This window comes from Camelus bactrianus, chromosome 10 (genome assembly GCF_048773025.1).
Source record: "Camelus bactrianus isolate YW-2024 breed Bactrian camel chromosome 10, ASM4877302v1, whole genome shotgun sequence".
In the NCBI taxonomy this organism is placed as follows: domain Eukaryota; kingdom Metazoa; phylum Chordata; class Mammalia; order Artiodactyla; family Camelidae; genus Camelus; species Camelus bactrianus.
In genome coordinates this window covers 34993579-35018106 of record NC_133548.1, presented here as the reverse complement: position 1 = coordinate 35018106, position 24528 = coordinate 34993579, and the positions used below count along the sequence as shown (strand labels likewise).

At 50.2% G+C, this 24528-nt stretch overlaps 1 protein-coding gene and 1 non-coding gene across 6 annotated transcripts in view; one reads left to right on the top strand and one right to left on the bottom strand.

The window, feature by feature from the left end:
• Positions 1-24528, bottom strand: part of PTPN5 (protein tyrosine phosphatase non-receptor type 5) — a 58841-nt gene that overhangs the window by 17972 nt on the left and 16341 nt on the right. For 3 of the 5 annotated variants that reach the window (XR_012509662.1, XM_074372257.1, XM_074372255.1), the window contains exon 2: positions 19073-19149. Coding sequence is in view for 3 of the 5 variants with exons in the window: in XM_074372257.1 (XP_074228358.1) it covers positions 19073-19097 (25 nt within the window). In the remaining 2 variants the exon portion in view is untranslated. Of the gene's footprint in view, positions 1-1952; positions 2032-19072; positions 19207-24528 lie in introns of those variants that run through there. The other 2 variants (XM_074372259.1, XM_074372256.1) reach the window with 2 other exon arrangements.
• Positions 7637-7708, top strand: TRNAT-GGU (transfer RNA threonine (anticodon GGU)). The gene has a single exon. It is a non-coding gene; the product is annotated as a tRNA-Thr (tRNA).

The following is a 24528-nucleotide window of genomic DNA, read 5'->3' as shown; positions in this document are numbered from 1 at the left end:
GGCTGGGGGGATGGGGGACGGTCAGGATGATGCGGAGGAAAATCTCTTAGCAGAATTGAAAGCAAATGTCTGGGATCCAGTTCTGAGTCTGTACGACCTTGGGAGAGTCACCTCCTCCTCTCTGGACCTCAATTTCCGTAGCTCGAAAATAGAATTGGGTTCATCCCTTGGTTTTCTAACCGTGCTTTACTACGGAGCCCCAGTGCTTCCTCAGGTGCACCAGCTGTGACCAAGTGCTGAGTCCCTGTGCCTGGGCCTTGACTGTGGAAGCTGTTTGCTACCGTTCCACGTACTGGGTTTCCTCTAAGATGATCTCAACACAAGGTTCCACTACTAAACAAGTCTGAACACCGCTGGCTTAGATCTGAGGCGCTGGTAGAATGGAGGGATTCCAGCAGCACCACCTGTGAGTCCCAGATGTTGGATCTCCCCAAAGCCACATGGTTCAGTTTATTGCCAAGAAGAGAGGGACCAGCAAAATGGATGTGTACAGCTTGACGGTGGGGAAGGGGTAGTGCACATATCACTGTGTGTATGGGATAGCGGACTCCTTTTCTGGAACACCCACAACCAAGGCCACGTGAGGCCAACATAGTGGTCTGCATGCTTGCCTGCTCTCGTGACAAGTATTTACTGAGCATCTCCCGTTACCTGGATCAATAGTGTGGGGCAGAGAGCCAGGTCCTGGAGATACCAGTATTTCCATCCCAGGCTTCTCCTTCCCAGACCTGACCCTGTAAGGCTCCCCATGTGCTGTGCTCCAGTCACACTCCTTGGCAGTTCTTCAGGTGAGCCCACAGTCTGTCTCCTCTGCCAGGAAATCCCTCCAACCTCCTGCTCCCCTCCCTTGCTCTTGACACATTTTGCCAAGTTAACTCCTATTCATCTTGTACAACTTGACCATTTGTCTCCTGAAGGAGGTCCACCCCTATCATACACACCTCGCAACCCACGCCTCTCCTTGATACGACCAGCAGAAACAACACACCTGGAGTGTGCACAGCCCGGCTTTGAGTGCTTTGCACATGCTCATCTATTCATTTTTTCGTGGTACCCCGATGAAGCTGACACTATTATCCTCATTTTATAGAAGAGGAAGATGAGATACAGAAAGCTTAAGAGACTTGCTCAAGGTCATCTAGCTAATAAGTGGTCAAGGTGGGTTCAAACCGGAGCACTTGGGTGGATGCTGAGCTATGTCACACTCACAACAGTTTGTAAAAATTCTCTGTTGCATATCATCTCCCCCGTCCTCTGTAAGTTCCATGAGGGCAGGAGCATATCGGTTTTGTTCATCATGATTGTCCACAGCATCCAGCACCAGTCCTGGCATATAATTCTATGACAGACATTTCCTAAAGGAATGCATGATGATAAGTGGTAAGTGATAAATGAGGATAAAAATACGTTCATTGGAAAGCTGTGATGAAGACAGTAGATACTACAGATGAAGCATTCGGTGTGGCACCTAGCATCTATAGGTGCTCAAGAAATGTCAGATTATAATAATAACACATAACTCCTGTCTACAAAAGGTTCAAGTCAGCTGGGTGAAACAGACCAGTGGACACATGTTTACCGTACAGAGCATTACATGAAAAGATCTAATTGCTGGTGCAGTCTAAGGGCATCTACCTTTGCCAACGGAGGCTACAGTTACTAATCACATGAGCAGACACCTCAGATCCTGGCCAGCAAGGTGAAAAAGGAAAAGCTGCTGTTAAAGGACGGATCACATAGGAAGCCAAGTGTTTCCACTATTGATAAGCAGAGGGTTGATTACTCAAGTGGCAAGTTCTCCACCCACACCCTCAGAAAAAGCAGTCGATGTGTGATGGCAAGTGTGGACGGGTGGGAGGGGTATAGCCCAGGGGCCATCTGGCTTGGCTTGTAACACACACGCTGTGGACTGTGGGCAATCTCTTCTCCTCCCTGGGTCTCAGTTTCCTTACCTGTAAGAAGAGGGACTTGAACGAGAACTCAGTGCTTCTCAGATGTTTCTGCTGTCCTCAGAGCATAGGGAACATGGGTCTTTGGGGGAAAACAGTAAGTCACATGATCTTGGACTTCACTGCTTTGTTTTAAAATTGGTAAGTGCTCTTTCTTCTACTCTATGGTCTGTCTGTACTTGTTTCGATCTTAAAATAATGTTTTCTTTTCCCCCCTCCCACAACTTCGAATCAAATTTATGCTTCAGGAAAATGTTCTACATTTATCCCGTGGCTTTGCCCTCAGGGGTACACGCACCCCAGCCTGAGAAGCATGGAATCTGCCTGCAATAAAATGTCATCACACTGCCGTTAGAAATGACTCTGTAGATGAATATTTAATAACAGGGAAAGAAATTTCCATGGTATGGAGTGAAAGGCAAGGTTACAAAAAAGTCTGATCTCCCTGGCCTTAAAAATTAAGAAAGTATAAACGTGCATATAAAAAGGTGGGGGATGAGATGTTAACGTGAGTGGCCCTTGTGGAGTGTGCCACACAGGGAACACCAGGCACACAGTAAGTGCTCAATAAATGTCCTGCATGGTAAATGGGAAGAACAGAAGCCAGGCGGTAATGACAGTTTTCTGGAAAGGGTGAGAGTAGAATGAATTTTTCCCCATTGTTTATGTATTCTAAATTTCCTCCAACAAGTAAAATAGGAACGTATGTACATAGATAAATATATATGTGTATGCATACACATACATGTTATATTTATTTGCAGTGAGAAAAAATATTTTTAAAAAGAGGTCACCGACATCTGAATTCAGATATTATGAGATCCGGCTAGTATTCCCGGGTTCAGGGCCCCGACTCCCACCTGTCACATCCAAATGCACGTGGTGGGGAGTGGGGGTTAAGAGACTGAGATCCAGCGCAAGGCTCAGCGAGGCCCACCCAGCAGGAGAGCAGCCACTCAGAAGACAGGCCCCTGATGATGCCTGAAGATCACTTTTGCATATGAAAGACGGCAGGTTAACTGCCTGGCACCTTATGGGGGTGGAATAAAAACTGCAGGCTGGCGGGGCCCTGTGCGCACCCCTCTGAGACAAAGGTGGAGGCTGTTTTTTGTTTTTAAATCTACAGGGTAGCCAGCAGCCCCGGGGGGCTGCATGAATCCAACTGATGGGTACTCACTGAGCACCCAGTTAATGCCTACCTTTCAGAGCAGGGCTTACTTAAGAGCTTTTCCAGGTAAAAATCTAACATTTCTTCACTCCAGAAGATAACATTTTCACACACAGAGTATATTCTGCATGTAATTTTGGAGGGGCTCCATGAACCTCAGGTTAAGGACCCCTGATTTCTGGGGTGGGGAGCAGAGGTCTGTGATAAGGTGGTGGAAATTGGAGGGTAGAGAACCGGGCTGATTTCAGTCTCTGCTCATTCAGGTGTGAGTCCAACACACATTGACTGAGCACCAATTACATAATTTGCCAAGCGCCAGGCAAGGTTTGGTGGACACAGCAGTGAACAGCCAGTGCCTGCCCACAGGGACCACCCAGGTCCGGGGCCCCTTGGTCCTTCCTAGAGACCACACCAGCCCTTCTCCTTGCCCTGCCCTCCTCCCCTTCCACTCGCTGTCTTGTTCTGGGAGAATGCCAGCTCACTGGGCAGGCTCTGTGCCGCTCCCAGAGTGCTCGTGCACACGCAGTTCCTTTGCTCCCTCGGCAGCCCTGTGAGGTAGACATTAGCATCATCAACCCCATTTTGCCAGTGAGAGGCGGCTGCTTGTATCAAGGGCTGGTTTTCCAACAGTTCACAGCGAGGTAGCAGCTCTGCCACGCACGAAGCCCTGACTCAGAGGCAGCTTGCTGACAGTGACAGAGCCCCAGGCTTGCCTCCTGCACAGGTTGAAGGGGGTTTTCCAGGCATAGAAACTGGGCTGAGCAAGGTCAAGTGGCTTGGCCAGGTACATGCAGACCTGAGATGCAAACCCAGGCCTTCTTGACATCAAGTGATCTTTCCACTTTGCCCAACGGCTTCTCAGGAAAGGGTCACGGCAGCAAGGTCAGGGAGATGGCGAGAGTCTGGGAGGGAGGGAGGGAGTTCCTTTGTCCTTGAACCCTAACCAGCTGCTTGTGGGTGATGGGGCAGCTTTTGTGCCTGATCCTGGCTGATGGCTCCTCAAAGGCTGTATCATATGGAAGGAAGATGCAACAGAAGGCAGGGCACCTGGGTAAGGCACGGAGGCAAAGACCTGGGGCATGTGGAAACACTATGATCCCTCTCCTAGCACCCACACCCCACCATTCAGCTCTGCAACCACCGTGTGCCCTGGGGCTGGTGCTGCAGGAGCCCAAGAACCCATCAGTGACTCATCCTTGGAGCTGCTGGAGGCCAGCCACCAGGCAGCCACTGGAACTGGAGCCAAAGGCTGGCTCTGCCCATTCCTGTTCACATGAGGAGGGAGCTTCTGTCCCATTCAGCTCTTCTCTTCCCTAACGTGGCCAGGAGGGACCTCCCCACCATGCCCACACAGTCACAGGGGCCCTGACCAACAGAACACCATACTCAGTCCTGCCCAGGCTTCTAGAACCACTGACAGGCCCTGAGGGGCACCCAGTCTAGTTTGTCAGATGGGGAAGCTGAGGCCCAGGGAGAGAAAGTGTCTTGCCATAGGTCAACCACCAGCCACACGCAGAGCCAGGACCACAACCAGCAAACACTTACTGAGAGCACCTGGTGCAGGGGCTGCTCGAAGCACTTCATGTACATTAACCCACTGAATCCTCATCACATTCCTCAGAAGGTGCTGCTCTTACTCCTACTTTATAGATGAAGAAACTGAGGCACACGGATGTTCAGTCACTTGGCCAAAGTCAGCTAATAAATGGGTAGAAGCTAAGACTAGAACCCAGGCAGTCTGCAGCAAGAGCCCCAAAACCATTAACCAACACACCAGATGAGACTGACTCACGTGATCTGCTCTCCACGCCACGTCGTCTTTAAGAAATCTCCAACACTCCCATCCCGTCGTGTGCCCACAAGCCTGGCCACATCTCTGTGGGAGATGGAGTGGGGCTCCACCGCACCATTAGAAGTCCCCCTATTACATAAGGACACTTGTTTACAGGATCATTGCTCCTGCCTCACTGTGGGGACGGAGGGGAGTGGGAGGGATGGAGGGGCGCCTGGGCAGTTCTGTAACAGTGCCCACCTGCGGAGGGGTCAACCAACGGGGAAGACTCGCCCTGTTATGCTCCCTTTCCCCCAGCCCTGAGCCAGGCACATCATGAGCTATTCTACACCCACAGCCAGGCTCTGGGCTGACATGACTGTCCACACCTCCCCTGGGAAGCCAAAGAGGCACAGAGAGGTTCAGTGACTTGCCCAGGGTCATAGAGTCAGGAATGGCAGAACCGAGATTTGAACCCAGGCCTCCACAATACATGATCTTCCTGGGATTCCATAGAAAGTTCTGGAAACCCACAAGAGGATGGGGAGGGCCACCTACCAGGCCTATTTTGAACTTTTGCTTGGGTAGGCCCTGAATGCAGAACCAAGGGAGGTGTTGCCAAGGAAACCGAGAAGGGCCAAGGGGTGAAGAGTCTGGAAGGAAGAGGCCCAATCGGCCATTGCTGTCACCACAATCGTCACACGTCTCAGCGCTGCCCTGGGCTCTGGGAGGGAGTGGCTGGCCTCACTGGGCATGGGCACTGCTGTGGTAGCTGTCCTCATGGGGGCAGACAGGAGGTGTCCTTTTGCTACCTTTTAGGGGTTGTGTAGAAGGTAAACTCAGAGTCAAAGGGGATGTGATGGGGAAAGAAGATTCCCCCAAAATAATATTTTCACTTGGCCAACATTTACCAAGCACCTGCTCTGTGCCCTCAGGTGTTTCATGTCTCAATCCTAATGCTGACCAGCAGGACTGTAGGGGTGAAACAGCCCTGGTGAAAAAATCTTGTCCCTCTGGCCAAAGGCAAACTGATGGTGGGTGTGGGGTTCTGGGGACCTGCACTGGCTCCTCACTGCCCCTCCACCTCAGCAGTCCTGCAGATCAGTGAGCAATCAGGCCAGCACCCACAGAGAAGGAGGCAGCAGGCAGACAGGGACCTGGGCTGGCAGTGAGTGAGTGCTTGATCCCTCCCGGAGGGTAAGCTGGCTGAGGGCCGGATCTCTTCACGTCTGCACTCCCTGGGCAGGCAGGCTGGCCTGGGAAAAGGAAACTGATTTGGGCCTGGGAGGATCCTGGAACATTGGTGCTCACCATTTATGAACTTGGGGCTAGCTGTTTACTCCTCTGTAACTTAATCCCTGTGGTGGTCTTCAAATGTATTCACAGATTCTTCCCCATGCCTCCCATCAGTAGGTGGAGTCTGTGTCCCCTCCCAGGAACTGGGTGGCTACGTGAAAGACGGGAGGGTGAGAGAGATTAGACACAGCCGGTGCTCAGGAAATCTGGATGCTGAATTGAAGCAATCACCCTGCCCTTCTGCAGACAGGCCAGTGAAGCAGGAGGGGACCTGCACCTCAGGCCCAGGAGGTTGGCCACAAAATCATTTGTTTGGGACTTTTAATTTGTGTGTTGTGTTTAAAGTGGATGTTCTGGGAACTCACCTCAAGCAAGGTGAGAAGCTGGACCCTGAAGAAGGGGGTGGGCAGCTGCACTATTCTCTCTTCTGTCTGATGAAGAACTCTCCAGAACTCTCCTCAGCAATTTGCTTCAGTCCAGAGGCCCTGGTTCTTGGGCCAACACAAAGGGGAATCCTGTGGGTCTGAGGTCTGGGCTACGCAAGTATGGCCCCCTCCCAGCCACAGAGCTGTGTTGGGTCCTTTCTCTTAGCAAGTCCAGCAAAAGGCACGGTTCAGGCAGCCCGTGACTGCTTCATAAACGCTGACTCATTCGGTCCCCACAAGAGCTGTACGAGATACAGAAAAGGACTGTCCTCTGCTTATGGATAGGAAAACAGAGGCCCCAGAGGCTAAGTGACCAGCCCAAGGCCACCGTGGCTCATGGACAGAAGAGCCAGGACTCAGACACAGTTAGTCTGGGTCCGGCATCTGCTCTATTAACTGGACTTCACGCTGCCACCCCAAGCTGGGCCTTGGCTGCTTCTTCCTCCTCCCCGTCGGGGGAAGGCGGCCTGAGAAGAGCTTCAGCCCATTCCAGGACAGAGGGGACAGGGGCCATCCCAGAATAGAGGGGAGACGGGCCTTCTCCCCTTGGCACAGTCTCTCATACTCTGACATGGGGTGGGGGTGGGGGGAGGTCCCAAGCGGAGAGGGGCAGAGAAAAGCAGGATTGGGACCAAGACGATAGGAAGAGGTCAGGGAACCATGGGTGTCTGATGTTTAGTCTGAAGAGGGAGACGCTAAGAGACAGTGGGGCAGGAAGGCTGAATGCTGTCTGCAGACCCCTAAGTGGGCTGTGCTAGGGAATGGGGCACGTCAAGAGGCAAGAACGGGACCCGTGTGGATGTTCTTGGCAGGCAGATTTCCAAGAACAGGTGTACCTTGGAGATATTGAGGGTTTGGTTCCAGACCACCGCAATAAAACGAACATTGCAATGAAGTGAGTCATGAGTTTTTGGTTTCCCAGTGCATACAAAAGCTAGGTTTATACTCACTGCAGTCTATTAAGTGTGCAGTAGCATTATGTCATAATAAACAATGTACGTACCTTAATTTAAAAATAATGCTTGTGGGGGGTATAGCTCAAGGGTAGAGTACATGCCTGGTGTGCATGAGTTCCTGGGTTCAATCCCTAGTGCCTCCCTTAAGGCACAAAAAAATAATGCTTTTGGATAAATGGCGCCAATAGACTTGCTTGATGGGGGGTTGCCACAAACCTTCAATTTGTAAAAAACGCAATACCTACCAGGTACAGTAAAGCTAAGTGCTACAAAGAGGTACGCCTGTAACAAGAACCATCGCTAGGACCTGGCCCTGTCCAGTCCGCACTGCAGCTCCTCTTGTCCCCACAAGTGGCTTGTTTCTGAGGAGAAAGCTCCCTGTAGGGGCTCCTAACAAAAGCTTTAGAGTCATACAGACTTAGGTTTAAAGCCTGACTTTGCCATTTACTACCTGTGTGACCTTGGGGAAGTGACTCATCTCTCCTCTGGACAACAGATCCACTTGCTGTCTGAGGATATCATAGGGTAAAAAATGCACAGTTCTTAGCCTGGCGCCTGGCATGCGGTGAACGCTCAGTAAACAGCAGAATTTAGAGAGGAGGGGGAGGAGGGGAGGGGAGCATGAGGGCCAGGCAGCAGTACCCTGCTTCCATCTGCCTGGTGAGCCCCTAGCAGGGGGGCGGGGGTAGACAGTGGGCTCCCTGCCCCAAGGTGGGCAGCGGCTCTGAGGCTGCCGGTTGGCACCTGGGGTCGGTGGATGGAGTGGGCTTGGGCTGGGGGTGGCGGAAGTGGGGCACCTTAGTCTCTATCAGTTAATTAAATCTGAAATGCTAACAAGCCTTCAAAACAAAAGGCAACTCAAGTGCTCTTCAGATGGGATATAATAAAATGGTTCTATCTGAAATTACAAACAGCTTTGTTGCTGCAAACAATGGCTCAGTTCTTTCTGCCTCCCTGGAGCGGAGGCCCAGAAGTACAAGGGTGAAAAGGGTCAATGAAACTCTGAGGGTGCAGTGCCTCCTCCCTCCAGCCCACGCTGAGAACTAAAAGAACTGACAGAGAGGCCCTGGGCGGAGGGTACCAGAGGTCCCAAGGGCCTGAGACTTGAGCACAAACTTGTGAGGAGGGAGGGACAGACTTGGGAGAACCTCTTGCTCCACCTCCCATTTCACAGATGAGGAAACAGAGAGTCAGCCGCAGAACCAGGATTGGCACGCATGTCTTTAACCCTCTGGTTCTCACTCATTAAGCCAGCATGGGACATTTCACAGGGGCTGCCTGTGGGCATCGGAGGGTCTCAGGCCCCCTGGCAGCAGAAGGCTGGCTTCTGGCTTGGGGTTCCCCGGTGGGTCCTGGTCTAGGAAAGCCCAGGTGATAGGAGGTGAGCAAGAACAACCCGAGCCCCTCTGGGGACAGATGTGCTGACAATCCCAATCCTCCAGAGGCTGCCGCCCTCAGCACCTGGGGAGATTTACAACTCTGGCAAAGCATCAAGAGGCCCCTGTGATGAGTGGGCTGTGTGACCCCAGGCATCTCACTGCCTCTGCGAGCCTCAGAGGCCTTCTGTAAATTCAGAGAATGTGCCCAGGGGTCTTTAAGGGCTCCTCCAGGGCTAAAGACTCACTGTTGGCTTAAAAAAAAAAAAAATCTGAGCCCCTGCTTTAGATTCATTCAATGGCTTGCACTTGTTTTTAGGATAAAGATAAAAATCCTTGCCATGGCCATCAATAAGGGCCCAGTACACTCTGGCCCCTGCATATCTCCCCAGCCTCCACCCACACCATTTCCTCCTGGCTCTCTGTGCTCCAGTTTCTCCCAGATTCGCTGTTGGAACCAGTCTGGCAAGTAGAAAAGTCTGGAAATGATTGATTCTGCTCAAAGAAATTCTCACATAGTCCTAGGAAGCATGTAAACCCAAATTTCCTCCAGTGTTGTCTGTGGTGGAGGTGGGGGGAGCTGGGCACCTGCATACCCATCACCTGGGGGAGCTGGTAGGCCATTTGCAGGACACAATGAGGAACACTAGGCAGCCCTTAGGAGCAAAGGATCAGAGTACATGTGGCACCATGGAAGGATTTTTAGAAACAGAGCACTGAGTGAAAAGAATGAGATCTAACATAATAGACACACACTTAAAAAATGTATTTGCACACAAAATATTGCCACCTATTCTGTAAGAGCACACAGAAACAAGCAAACAAAATGCACATGAAACACATTAGAACACATTAACTATGGGGAGAAGGGACATGGCAGTGGGAGGCAAAAGAGGAGAATAAGTAAATGAATGAAACCAGAGAGGGACTTTGTGGGGACCCCTCAAGATAACAGGGCCATGCACAGAGCATGACTGACAACACTTTAAAACCTACAATCATTTCCCCCTCCTCCTCCAAATAGAAACAAAACCCGGGAAGGGAAATAGCTCAGTGGTAGAGTGCATGCTCAGCCTTCACGAGGTCATGGGTTAAATCCCCAATACCTCCACTAAAAAATAAAAAAAAATTAAAGAAATAAAAACAAAACCAAACTGCTAAGTTGCAAGTTGGGCCAAGGTCCAAGGGGGAGAGAATAAATGAAAGCAGAGGACCCTTCATTCTGTCTGCAACCTGGAACAGGAGAGTTGTAGAGAGAGGAGTTGCTCCTTGTGCCCTAGGGCAGGCGCTCTGGCTGCCGGAGTCAATACCCCTGCAGGAGGAAAGGCTCACGGACTTAGCGAGAACAAAGACCCCTGAGGCTCCCCTTCTCTAAGCCTGTTCACCAACACGACATGACATGAGTCATTTCATTGGCTTTCTATGGGGGAGGGGGATTCCATGCCTTGGTGACTGTCTTCACAGATGCCCCTGCAGGATCAACCAGCCCCCACGAAGATCCCTGGGGCCGGGTCAGCTCCAGGTTCTGGGCCTGCCAGACTGAGCAACCCAACTTGGAGGGAGGTGACTCACTCTGGAGGGCCCCCACTCCTCCCAGCTACCACTCCTGCCTGGCAAGGATGAATGAATATTTCAGGGTGGCCAATCTTATAAAAATGATTTTGGAAAATATGAGTGGAAAAAAACCTGTCAAAGCCTAAAGGAGACCCAAGACATCCATAATCCTACCACACTGAGAAAGGCACTGGTTTCTTCTAGATATATTTTCTGGTATTTTTTCTCTCCTTGTGTGTGGATTCTTTTCCCCCATAGACCATTCTGTATATAATGCACCTTCTGTATCTGAGGGTTCCACAACTGTACTATGCCATTTTATATAAGGGACTTGAGCGTCGGTGGATTTTAGTATCTGCAGCAGGTCCTGGAACAAACCCCCCGTAAATGCCGAGGGATGACTGTATAGGAATATCCTGAGAATGTGCCTCTTTGGATTTCAAGGACTCAACCCTTAAGCAGTATGGTAGACAGCCTCCAAGGTGCCTGAATGATCCCCGCCTCCTGGTATTCACACCGAGGTGCCAGATGTGTAAGAAAAGCTTTCTTGAACCTTCTATTCTAGCCCAGAACCAGGTAAGTGCAGCTGAGTGAATGACCTCAGTTGATGCCACAGGGAACAGAAGAACCACCCAGCTAAGCCCTGCACGAGCCTTCGAATCATAGACAAATAAAATGGTTGTTGTTTTAAGTCACTAAGTTTGGAGAGTTAGCCAGCAATAGATAACCAAAGCCGATGCTGGGACCTGAAAAGAAGAAATGAACTTAAAAGGAAGGAAGAGGCTTCTTTTGTTTTTGTTTTTGTTTTTTAAGGTATAAAGAAGTCCCTGAGAGCTGGGGTGATTAGCCCCCGGGCCAGGCCAAGGGGAAAGCTGACAGCATCCATTACGCGTATCTTAGTTATACAAAGCATGTCCATTTATCTGAAAGGGCTTTAGCATCTGCCTGTGTGGAGGCAGGGGCCTGAACCAGATGGCCTCTTTCTTCCTGTTGCAAAGACTCTCTTTCTAGACTCACCGTACATCCAGGTAACCCAAGAGTATCAGAACTGTTTCTGTGCTGGTGAAGGAAAACGGGTGATTGGCTTCTGCAGCAAGTCTGGTCCCTCTTCCCACCTGACTCAGCAAGTAGACAACACTCCGACATGTGTCTGCTGGTTCTGTGAGGTCCCAGGCCTGCGGTAGGGAGTCGTGAAAGACTCGCAAAACTGTACTATCCACTCCATTTCTAAAGGACTGGCCTGGGACTTGATGCCTGGGCCCTGGGAACATGCAAAGGTTTTTTGTTGTTGTTATTGCTCACATCTACATCGTGGAACAACCGTCACCATCATTATTAGCTATCATTTTTCGAGCACTGTGTAATCAACATTTTATATGCATCAGCTCATTTAATTCTCACAAAATCTCTGAGAAGATCTTATCATATTACCACCCTCACTTTAGAGTGAAGAATTTGGAGCTCAAAGCACTCAGACTATTTACCTGAGGTCATGCTGCTGGTCAGCTGCAGAGCTGAGACTGGAACCCAGGTCTGTCTTCCCCTAGAACCCCAAGACCCAGCTACATGGGCTCCTGCCTCCATATCCGTCCTGGTGTCTGAGAATAGTTAACCTCTACCGTCGCTGACCGGCGAGTACCCGGGTTGGTACTTCTCTCCTCAATACAATGATATCATTACATACTGCCCTCTAAATTCGAATTCTTAGCACATCCAAATGGTGCTTTGTTTTTCTTTAATTTCTGTTCTGAAAACTCAAATTAGGGGGGAAGGTATAGCTCAGTAGTAGAGTGCATGCTTAGTATGCTTGAGGTCCTGGGTTCAATCCCTGTAACCTCCATTAACAACAAAGAAAAACATGCTGCTAACTGGAAAAAAAGCGGACTGTGACAACTCAAAGATAATTCATTGTGCCATCAGCCACAATAAACAATAAACCTCTAAATGCATTAAAATTCTTGAATGAAAACAGAGCTATCAATTAAACAAAGAAAAGTCAATAGCACCTAAGCTGCTGAGCACTGATGGTACGATACAAGTGCCATCTCAGTAAAAATACTTTATCCAGGTCTGTCGTCTCTACATTCGTCCATCTGGGCTCCTGCACCTGCTCCCAGGCCTGTCTAAACCAGTACCAGGCACCAGATTAGGGGGCTCTGTGAGAACAACAGTTGTCAGGTTAGGGGGGCAAGGCCCAATCCGAGGTTAAACTGTTCCTTAAAATGCTTTGATAGCCGGTTCCTCAAGACATGAACCAAAAACCCCATTCACCCTTCAGGTTAGAGTTTAAGGGCCATTTCTTCCAGGAGAAGGTGACATTATTTTTGCACCCTTCCATGGCACCCTGTGCAGGGACAAGGCCTGCCTTACCCTTCACTGTATCACCAGTGCCTGGCCAGCACTGGGCACAAAGTGGATGCTAAATAAAAGTTTGTCAAATCGATAACAGGTCAGGCTGCCTTTTCAGTTGGCCCTTGTTGGCTTCTGGCCAAGACCCTATCCACGTCATGATGGGATGGCTGGGAAAGCTACGGCCTGACCTTCCTGATGGCCAGGGGTAGTCACTGCATGATTAGGATAACGGAGATTTCCTCAATACGTGCCTCCCCTTTGCTTTATAAAAGGTCACCCAGGATGGGCAGTGGTCTCCTGCTATGTCCTCCTCAGAGGAGGGTCCATCTAATACCCTTGATGAAACAGAGCCCAGGGCTGGGCTGGGGGTAGCCTTCAAGGTCCTAGGACTTAAGGTGTGAGGAAGTCAGCTGTTCCTACCAAATGGGCAATGGCCTACTTAGGCCCTCGGTGTCTACTCACAACTTTGCCCGGGCCCAGCTAATCATGACACACTTAACTCTCAGGGTGGCAGTGACTGCCATCGCTCCAACCAACTGCTGGCTGTAGGAGGGCTGTGGGGGCACCTTGTTCCCGAGAACAGTGCTGCCTTTAGACCCGGGCCCTATGCTCCCTCTCCTCTGGCCATGCCACTCCCCATGGGGTGAGAGGTCCACAGGGCTCAGGCGTTGTGCCCAGGCCCTCCTTTCTAGGCCATGCTCTGGCTACTGGGACTCCAGAACTCTCTGCCCAAATGATCTGAAGCCTGCATAAATGCATAAAAATCTAAAGCCTTCTGAGTGTGGACATAACCTTCCACTTGGGTATCTTTAGGTCTGAGAGATGCCCAAGGGTCAGCTATGGGGGTGGCATGTGGAGCACGCTTACATGTGCAGATGAACGTGCCCCATGCATGCACACAAGGGCCCTGGAAGTGCAGGACCGAGCAGGGGGTGGCACACCACTAGGGGCCCCATTTGCAGTCTGATCTTGGTCCCTATAAATGTTAGGAGCAGGCCAGCCCATGAACCTGCCTGCTGGAGACACAGGGAGCAACTCGTGGTGACACTGTGCCATGACCAGCACCTACTGTTGCCTCATCCACCTCCTTCCTCTGCTCTGTGCCCCTGAGGAAGCCACTGGTTCCAGGCTAGGCTTGCATGGTGCTATTCAGGAGGGAGCAGAGGCCCCAGTGTCAGCAAGGGTGCCCTACACAAATGTGAACACCTACACACAGAAGGGGGCAGAGTGTGAGTGTGGATGTGTAAGTGTGTTTGGGTGACTGTGAGCAAACACATGAGCAAGGAAGTGAACAAGCGAGGGGAAATGCAAAAGAGGATGAGCACGTGAAACAGAGCGAGTGCACATGGGAGAGGAAAAACCTGTGTGTGCACGTGTGTGGACCTGGGAATTCTGTGCAAGGAGGGCCAGGAACGGGAGGGAAGGAGTGTGCCTGCTTGTCTGTCTGAGTGAGAAGGGGCATGGTTGCAGGAAGGAATGAGACCTACAGAGGGAACAGAGAACAAACAGGTGTGCCTAGCTCTAAGAAGCATATCTCGTGGAAAGGGGTGGGCCATGGGGCCATGGAGCTAAGAGGTGCGGGTATGCAGGAAGAAGATGGCTGGAAGGTGCGGGAGCTCGAGGGTGGGTGTGTGCCTGCCCCCCACCCCACCCATAGCTGGGTGAGACATAGACAGGGCATGTGCCTGGGGACTGCATGTGGGTATGTGCACGTGTGTACATGAGCAGGAGGCTGTGACAAGCGAGAACAAACACAAGCGTGTGAGCGCCTGCGTGGAATGCCTCTGGGGGTGCACGTGGGCGCGCCTATCTCTGGGACAGCTGTGGGCGATACCTGAGGATGTTTTCGTCCAGGAAATCTCAATCTGGGAGGACTGGATGACCTGCTTGGCGCTGGCTCAGGTCCGGGTAACCGCGGCCTGGGTGACCACGGCCCAGAGTGTTGGCCATGTCGCCTCCGCCTGGCAGTGCGTGTGGGAATGAGTGAGTCACCCAGGCATGGTTGGCCCTCGCTCTGCCTCGCCTCTTAGTCTTGCCCAGCGGGGAAGACAGCTGGGAGGGGGAGAGATTACTCGAGGGCTGTATTTTTACACCACCATTATGCAATTGCTTGCAGTGCCCATGGGCTCATTCTAATAGTCCAATGCCTCAATTCTGGGGGCCAAGACACCTCCATTTCCTTTTATGTCCAAGTTGCAGCTTACGTCAGTGGTTGCACAAACAGGGTGGAAGTCTATTCTTTACCAGGCTCCAAGACCACCCTATTTTCAGTGCCAACCGCCTTCCACCCCGCCCCCGCCGTCCTTTCCCACTCCTCCCTTCTCGGCTTTAATTTTCTTAAAAGCACTTATCACCATCTGCTGTACTATGTATTTCACTTAATTATTTTCTATCTTTGCCTTAATAGCAAACACCTATGTATCACTTGCTACATTCCAGGCACTGTTCTGAGCTCCGGTCGTTCATTTAATCCCCCAACAACTCTACATGGTACTGAATGTTACACCCGCCACCTTGTAAATGGAAGGCACAGAGGGGTTACATAGCTTGCCCACGATCACCCCAATGGTAAATGGTGGAGCCAAGCCTGGGTCCAGAATGCCTGCTCTTAACTAGTACACAATACTGCCTCGTGAGGGTGGGAAATTTTCTCAGGTTGGTTCATCGTTGACTCTCCAGTGCTCACAGAGTGCCCAGCACATGGAGGTGGTCAATGAATAGTCAGTAAGTGAATGAAGAAATGAATCAATGAATGTTGGTCACGGAGGATGGAATAAAGACATAGTTGCCTCTCATGGAGGAAACAGGCAAAAAGTTATTTCAACACCAAGACAGCATCGTGGGAGCCTAGAGGGGCACATAACTTCCCAGACTTCCCAGAAGAAGGACACAGATGGGGACAGGCACAGCGACATTGCTCGACTCCTCCCTGGGGACAGGACTTAGTTCTTGCCTCCCTCCACAGGGTGCCAGGAGTTGATGATGGCTCCCTGGTGACAAAGGAGGAGGAATAGGGTAGTGGCCAGGAGCATGGGTTCTGGAAAGAAACTCCCTGGAGCGAATCCTCACTCTACTAAACATGAGCTAAGTAACCCTACATAGAATCTCTAGCCTCCCTGGACCTTGATCCTTTTTTCTATAAGATGAGGACAGCAAATAATACCGACCAGCAGAGAGGGTAGCAGAGAGGACGACGTGAGACACACGTTGTGATATTGTGACTTATGACTTAAAAGAAATACATAATTGGTCATTCAGATAATTAAAATATGTATTTCTTATATATATTTGGTCTTCATCCACAGTTCCTAACTCACAACTCCCAAAGCGTTTGGAATTTCCTGAGCTATAAGAGCAGTGGGATAATATTTGGTCTCTTGTCCTCAGTTCCCGAAAAAATGCCTCAGGGAAGGTGACTTGTGGGATCGCACAAAGGTGGGGGCTGGTTGCCAGGAGAACCAACCATGTGATCAGAACACTGGAACTTTCCAGTCCCAAGCCCGACCTCCAGGGAGGGGAGAGAGGCCGGGGGTTGAATCATTCAACAATGACAACGATTTAGTCAATCACGCCTATGTAATGAAGCCTCCAAAAACATCCGAAAGGACAGGCCCCGGAGAGCTTCCGGGCTGGTGCACACGTGGACAGGTGGGGAGAGAGGTGCTGGGAGACGGCATGGCAGCTCTGTGCCTTCTCCCCATGCCTTGCCCTGTGCCATCTCCTCCATCTGGATGTTCCTCTATATCCTTTAATATCCTTTCATAATAAATTGGTAATCAGTAAAGTGTTTCTCCAAGTTCTGTGAGTTGTTCTACACTAACTGAACCCAAGGAGGGGGCTGTGGGAACCCCTGCTAGATAACCAGTTGGTCAGAAGGACAGGTAATAGCATGGACTTGCAATTGGCGTCTTGAGTTGAAGGCAACTGTCAGAACCTCAAATCTGTGGTGAGTCAGAGGCACAAGTCACAACCTGGGCTTGCGACTGGTGTCTGAAGTGGAGGGCGGGCTTGTGGGATTGAGCCCTTTACCTGCGGGATCTGAGGCTATCTCCTGGTAGGCAGTGTCAGAAATGAGTGGCCCTGCCCTCCTGCGTACCTGTAAAAGCACATAGTACAGTGCCTGCCCCACAAGGAAGACAACGTGTGCGGTCCAGTGGAGATGACCAATACTCTTCTCCCATTCTATGTTGGTTGTTGGCTTTCGGGCAGAATGGGAGAGCGGGTTGGAATTAAACATATCATATGTATTACTGTGGTCTCTCTGCGGTGGCTTCACCCTGTTTTCCAGAAACAGCCCAAAGCAGGGCAGGGACTATGTTTCATTCACCACTATATCCCAAGCACTCAGGATAGTACCTGACACATAGTAGGTGCTCTCTAAGTATCTGCTGAATAAATGCTTGTGTGATTACATTAATTTAATCCTTATGAGGGTAAATGTTCATATTGTTGTTGTTTCCATTTGCAAATAAAGGACTAGTGGACCAGCAAGGCTAAGTGACTTGTCTATAAACCCACAGCCCATATGCAGAACAGCCAGACTCAAAGGCCAGACCCCATGCTCTCTCCACACCAGGTTACTCTCTGAACTCCTATACATCATGTCCTATTTTTCTGTGGAGTTTTTCTAGCCAGTGGGGCCATCCCTGGTTGTAGAATCATCTCTGAATTCTATGACTCATATCTGAATCACAGAGCTGTTTCATAGTTGGAAGGGACTTGTGATGTCATTGCGACCTCCCACCCATTGTGGAAATTTCCTCTCCAATGTCTATCCAGGCAATACTTGAATGCCTCCAGTGATGGAACACTCATTTTCTTCCCCCCGAGTGATCAAGTTCCATGACTGGACTACTTTTAGAGTCAGAAAGTTCTGCATCCCATGGGCCAACAGTCCTCTCTTTAATTTCTGTGTATGAAATATATGCCCTCTTCCTAAGACACACACAGAATGAACATGCTCTCCTCTTCACAAGACAGCCTTTCAGATGTTTGCAGACAGCTCTCACATCCCTTTGGAGATGTGGAGACTTCTTTTCCTCAAGCCAGCCGTTTCAGGTCCCGGCAGACTCCTATGCGATGGCATCCATCCTTGACCATCTCAACAGGCCGCCAGAAGTATTTTGGGCACCCCCTACTGGATAAGGTGTGAATTGCATCAAAGGGCTCCATGCTCACCGGGATGCTTGAGGCACTTCATCAGTAGCTGGGGCGCTGGGGCACTGGCTCACAGGGTGACTAAAACAACCGTTTATTTTAGAGTTATCGCCTTAGAGTCACATCTAGTTGTTTCCCACGTCTATCTAAAAGAGTGTCACTGAAGACTAGACCCTCAGGTTCTTCGCTAGTCATGAGGTTTCTCACAAGCTACATGTTTGAGACTTCAAAATTAGAATTCAAGAGCTGTTGTTTTTTCCTTAACAAAAAGGTCTGGAAGGAGAGATATGAAAATGTATGCAGTGTCATAGGATCATGGGGGTTTTTTCTTTTCTTTTTTTCACTTGTCTCTATTTTCTAACATTTCTACAATGATTATTTGTTATAAGGAGAAAAAAAACAATAACACTTATAAAAATTAAAAAACACAAAAAATGTCCCTGCCCTCCTTCTTCCATTCCTCCCAAGGCTGCTCGTCATGAGTTGGGTATTTGGCCTACAACTGGGACGAGTTGCCACCCCATGGGCAGTCTGCCTTGGTGATGTCTCTGCAGTGACTGCAATGGCCTGTGGTCCAGATACCACGCTCCCCACAATACAGTCAACCCGGCTCAAGCAGCATGATCTGACATTCACAGATCATGACAGAGGCTTCATAACTATCAAGAAATTTCTCCACATCATCCATCCCACTTTTGGTTCATGCCACAGTCAGGTTGTATTTCCTAATCTTACCTTTTGAAGTCTGCCCAACACACCATTGGTCAGTGGTCATGTCCCGATCAGGCCCAGACTCCCCATCCCTTCACCCTTTTCTCCACCCTCCTGCACACCCTCAGCAGCCTGCTCTCCCCTCCAACTGAGCCTAGAGCAGCTACAAATGATAACAGGTCCGAAAGACAACAGGGATTAGAAAAACAAATCCCCATTTAAACGAAGACCCACGGACGAGCTGAGTCACTCCTCTCAAATGCACAGATTCCCCAGGCTCTCCTCCAGCCCCAGTGCCAACAGGGGCTCTCCCTCCATTCGGAGGTCAGGAGGCACCTGGGTGTTGGGAAGACTCACCTGGCAGCCTCTCGCTGCAGCACATGTCCAGGGCCCCTCCCTCGGAGTCATCAGCAGTGTGGTTCTCTCTCTCACTCCTGCAGCAGGATGAAAAATGTGAGATGAGGCTGTTGAGCCGGGATCCAGACAAAACCCTAAGCAAAGAGAAAAAAAAAAGCCTTCCTTTCTTGCTCTGTGTTCCTTGAAATAACTCCATCCCATTAGGGGGAACTGAGGCAAAGACCAACCTACGGAGGAGTCAAGCCGCACAGGCAAGAGCAGAATTCTACAGATGTCTTCCAGGTGGAATAATCAGCAGCAGCATCACCACCTTCTCTACCATGGAAGGAGGGCTTACTATGTACAAAGCACTTTACAGACTTTATCACACTGAGTCTTCATCAAAACTCCGTGAGTTAGGGATCATTCCAGCAGCTCAGAGAAGTTCAGTAACCTGCCTAAGGTCACACAGCTCATTAGGCTGGAGCTGGGCATGAAATTACAGTTTAGGACTCCAGGCTCCCTCTCACTGCTGTGCAGTTCTGCCTCCTAGTTCCTGTGGGTTTGAACCATGGGTGAGCAAGAGGGATTTGGGTAACAGACAGTCTGTGTCCACCTCCCCACATTTTGCACATTCCCTGTGCCTTGTGTAATAAAAAGTGGCATGCAAACCTCGTCTCCAGGAAGAGCTAGAAAACGGAGCTGTATATACAGTTGCATATTCTAAATGTTCTATTTCTTTCTGAAATCAGAAAACTCTCTTTCTAGCTCCTCAGGTCACCTTCCAGGACTGTGCTGGGGTCTAGCTCTTCTCCTTTACCCAGCGAGCTGGGAGAAGGTTGCTGGAGATTAGCCAGAGCCCAGAAAGTGTTTGTAGTCTGACGTATCCTGAGGGCAACTGTGCTGCATGCAGGGCTTCCGGCTTTGGGAATGGCCTGCTGTGCAGGTGTGTGGCTCTGCCTGCCCTTCATGTCTGACCCCTGGCAGTAGCTGACTGATCCATGGCTGGACACATCAACCAGGCTGGGCCAAGCAGATCCTCTACCCTGCATTTTTTTTTTTTTTTTTTTTTTTGGTTGAAGCATAGTCAACAATATTGTGTTACAATGTCGTGTTAGTTTCTGGTGTACAGCATAGTGATTCAGTTATACATATACATGTATATACCTTTTCATATTCTTTTTCATTATAGGATATTACAAGGTATTGAATATAGTCCCCTGTGCTCTACAGTAGGACATTGTTGTTTACCTATTTTATATATGTAGTTAGTATCTGCAAACCCTGAACTCCCTGCACTTTTCAGATGCATTCTGGAGGCCTAGAGCCACAGTGCCCTGGAGAGAAGGTCCAAAACCATCTGCTGCCCAGGGCCTCGGAGCGGCTTCATTCCTGCCCACATTGAGTCTTGATTGGGCAACACTGTCTGTCAAGGCCATGAGATGCCCCAGGATCCTTCCAATAAATTCCAACATTTTAGCTTAAGCCAGCAGGATTTGATTTCCGAAACTGGCAACCAAAAGAAACTTTATTATAGCCTTGCTAGCATACTACTTTCAAAAAGTCCAAGAGGTCAGCCGCCTCTCTGCCCATGAGCCCTGCACTCCTACCTCTCAGACTGGTCCTGAGGCTGATTTCAGGCTGAGCTGCAGATCTGATACAGTTAAGGGCACACAGGCTGGGTTAAGGATGACCCTTTTCACTTTGACATCTTCTTGTCTCAGCCGGCACTGCACTTTTTTCCCCTCACTCTAGTTGGCAGGGTCTCTGAGAATCCCAAATCCCAGAGCCCAGCTCTCCTGCAGAGAGAGTGCTACTATCTTCAAGGCCCTTTAAATGTCTCCGGAGTCTCTCCACTTTTCTCCCTCTTCACCACCTACATCTTGGTCCAGGGCCGCATCTCTTGCCTAGATTACTGCGGCAGTCTTTTAGCTGGTCTCCAGCTCCCACTCAGGATGGCCTCCAAAACATTCTCCACATGGCTTTGATACATTTGGCTTCATAGGTTGTGCAGTTTATAACCTGTGCAACTGGATGGGGCAGGCCTGAGCTAGAATCAGCTCTTTCAAAACGCAGCATTTATCATACAACTTCCCTTAAAAAAGACTTTAATGCACTTTTTGAGAACAAAGATAAAAATCCTTTGACATGGTTTATCAGATCTTGCATGGTCTGATCCCTGTTTACCCCTCCAACCTTATTTCATGCCCCTTTCCCCTTTAACCTCTGCACTCTGTACCGAGCTGTACCGGATGGGTTCCTTCCTTCACAGTGCCTCTGCACATGCTTTTCTCCCTGACTGGAGAGCCCCTGAGCTCTACTTCCCAGTACTTTTTACTCATAGCTCTTGACAGAATTTGAAGTTTCATATTAACTCATGCCTTTGATTAGCATTAGAGTGTAAGTGGCATGAGGGTAGGAACCACCACTTCTGTTTTATTTACCATTGTACCTTCAAAGCTTCGCACAGTGCCTGGCTCATAGCAGGTGTTCAATAAATAAATAAACACTTGTTGAATAAATGAATGTTGCCCTGACCTTCTTGAAAAAAACATCAGGAACCTCAAACACGGCCATTATCTGAGCTGCCTTGTGGCAGGTCTCCGGAACCCTCCTCCACAGCTGCTACCCAGAGCAGGCACAGAATCGCACATCTGGAAGGCCCCTCATTTAGCAGAAATGGAGGCACAGAACAGAGGTCTGACTTGCCCCAGGTGATACACCGAGTGGGTGGCCACGTGGACTGGGATGGAGACCACCTATCCCCTACCTCCTGATGCGGAGAGTTTTCTTTCTTGATCTGCAAGAGTGTCCCCGCTGGAGGGTGGCTCCAGAGGCCTGGCCCCTGGCTGGGTGCAAAAAGGTAACCCCGGTATCCAGATACCTCTGGAAGGGGACCCGTGTGTGACTCACAGCTGCTTTCACACCTTAAGCCTCCCAGGCCCCAAGCCGTGTTCAGAATAGCTCAGCACTGCATGTGTGCAGCAGACTCTATAAATAAGCTTCCTGGAAAATGACTAATTTCATAATCAGGAAAGCAGAAAGAGTAGCACCTCTCATCTGTAGAGGAAAATGGAGCAAGAGCCTGCTCTCGGCCCTGGAGTTGAAGGGCTCCAGGCAACCTCGCCAAAGTCTGCATGTCTAGGCTGTTCGGAGGAGGGTTTTAATCAGATTTCCAAAGAGAAGAGATGGGCCGTTCAGGCTGATTGGAGAAGACCAGTCTCTGGGCACTGCCCTCCATCCTCTTCACCAAGAGAAGAAAGCCTGTTTGTAGCAGATGACTGCAGGCTCCTCCTCGCTCCTTCACCACCTCTCTCAGCCAGGCAACAGGACCAGAAAACTGGTCTGTGACCACGGCAGCAACTTGCTGGGCTGGCCCCCCACTGCTGCTCTCAAAACCAGAGAAACCCAGAGATAAAGGGACTTGGCGATCACCCTGCCTGTCCTTCCCTCACTGACGGAGAATGTCTGGGGGTGGGGGTGGGAAAGAACTTTTCCAAACCACCACCCCTCATTCAACAAGCATTTGCTGAGCACCTCCTGTGAGCAAGCAGCAGAGTTCTCCCAGGAACACAATGACAAACAAGCCAGGCCCTTCCCTCCACAGCTGCCAGTCTTCCAGGGAAGACCCCACACCTGCTTTAATAGATTGTATGCACGTGACACCTTGGGGCGCTCAGCTTGTCTTGTTGGGAGGGGGCTGTCGGGGGAGTCTTCTGGAAGGGCATGATAGGGCTGGTTCTCAAAGGATGTCTCCAGGTGGATGATGGGTCACAAGTGAAGGACTTCCTTCAGAGTGCAAATGGCAGAAGTAAGGCACGGAGGCCTGAGATGTCTGGGATATTTGGGATTAACTGGAAGCAGGCTGGTCAGCAGGGTGGGGAAGTGATGGAGGCCAGGCCTCCACAGAGGCACATGAGCAGGAAGCAGGCCTCACTGCTGGGAATCCTGCCTCCCGAGCAGGGCATCCCTCCTCCACATGACTGGGAGGCTTCCCCGGAACTGAGAGACGCCACGGGCTTCCCCATCCCTGGGCTGGCCAGGTCTGCAACAGGAAGGGCAAACAGCGGCACATGTCTGAGGAATGGACATTAGACCCAGCTGGTGGCAGCTGATCTGGTCCCAAACGGGTCCTTTTTTTTAATTGGGGTAAAATTCACTTAACATAAAATTCACCATTTTAGCCATTAGAAAACATACAAGTCAGTGGCATTTTTAATATTTTCACAATGCTGTGTGGCCACCACCATTATCTAGTTCCAGAACAGTTTCATCAGCCCAAAAGGAAGCCCTTACCATGAAGGAGTCACTCCCATTCCCCCCTCCCCAGCCCCTGCAACCACTAACCTGCTTCCTGTCTCTCACGGATTTGCCTGTTCTGCATATTCCCCATAAATGGAATCAGATACTATGTGCCTTTTGTGTCTGGCTCTTTTCACTTAGCATAACATTTTCTAGGTTCATCCCAGTTGTAGCATGTACCAGTATTCAATTCTTTTTAACGGCTGGATAGTATTTGACTTTATGCATAGACTGCATTTTATGCATCCATCAGATGATGATGGTCTTCTGCGTTGTTTCCACTTCTGCCTATTGTGAATAGTGCTGCTACAAACAACTTTTAAACTCTGCTCCCAACAAGCTTACAACTTTGGTCAATCCTCTCTCACCCTGGGCCCCTGAGGCCTCATCTATAAAGTAAGGTGGTCAGATTCTAGGCCCCTAGAAGCCTGAATGTCATCACTATCATTTGTCCATTTGTGTGGGAAGGTATTATGTACCCCCAGCTACTCCACCAGGCTGGGTGCTAGAGACCCGGCCTGGACCAGCCCACCTTATTTTTCTGGAACTTGTGGCTGGTGGGGGAGACACAGAACCTGTAATGCTATGGGCTGGGTGCAGCATTCTAACAGAGGCCTGCCTAAGATGGGCTGGGAGCACCTCACCTCTGCTGTGGGAGGGTGGGTGGGCAGGTGGATGGGCGAGTGCTGTTAGGATGCACCCTGGAGCGGATGCCAGCTTTGCCCAGGACGTATGCAGAGAAATAGCTGACAGGTCTGGGGAGGGAGGCAGAGGAGCTGGCACCTTCTTCCAAGGTGGGTGAGGGGCAAGGAGGAGCTGGGATGCTGAAACCAGGATTCCTGGGTAGAAGGTTGAGGCCCCAGGAACCTCCAACCCAACCCCAGGCAGACATGCCTTCTACCTTGGGCTTCATGCTCCCCAGGGCCCTCCAGACATCCCACATTGTCAACACGAAGCTCTGTCACTCTCCTGAAGCCCTGACCCCTCCAGACATCTCTATTTTCTGAATCAAACCTGCCCACTCCCACTTCTCTAAGTCTTTGTTATTGCTGTTACCTCAGCTTGGAATTTCCTTTCCTTCTCCTGCCAAATCTTACTCATTCTCAACATTACCTCTTCTATGGAGCACCGGCTGATCTCCCACCTCCGGGCTCCCCCACACCCTGGGCTCATAC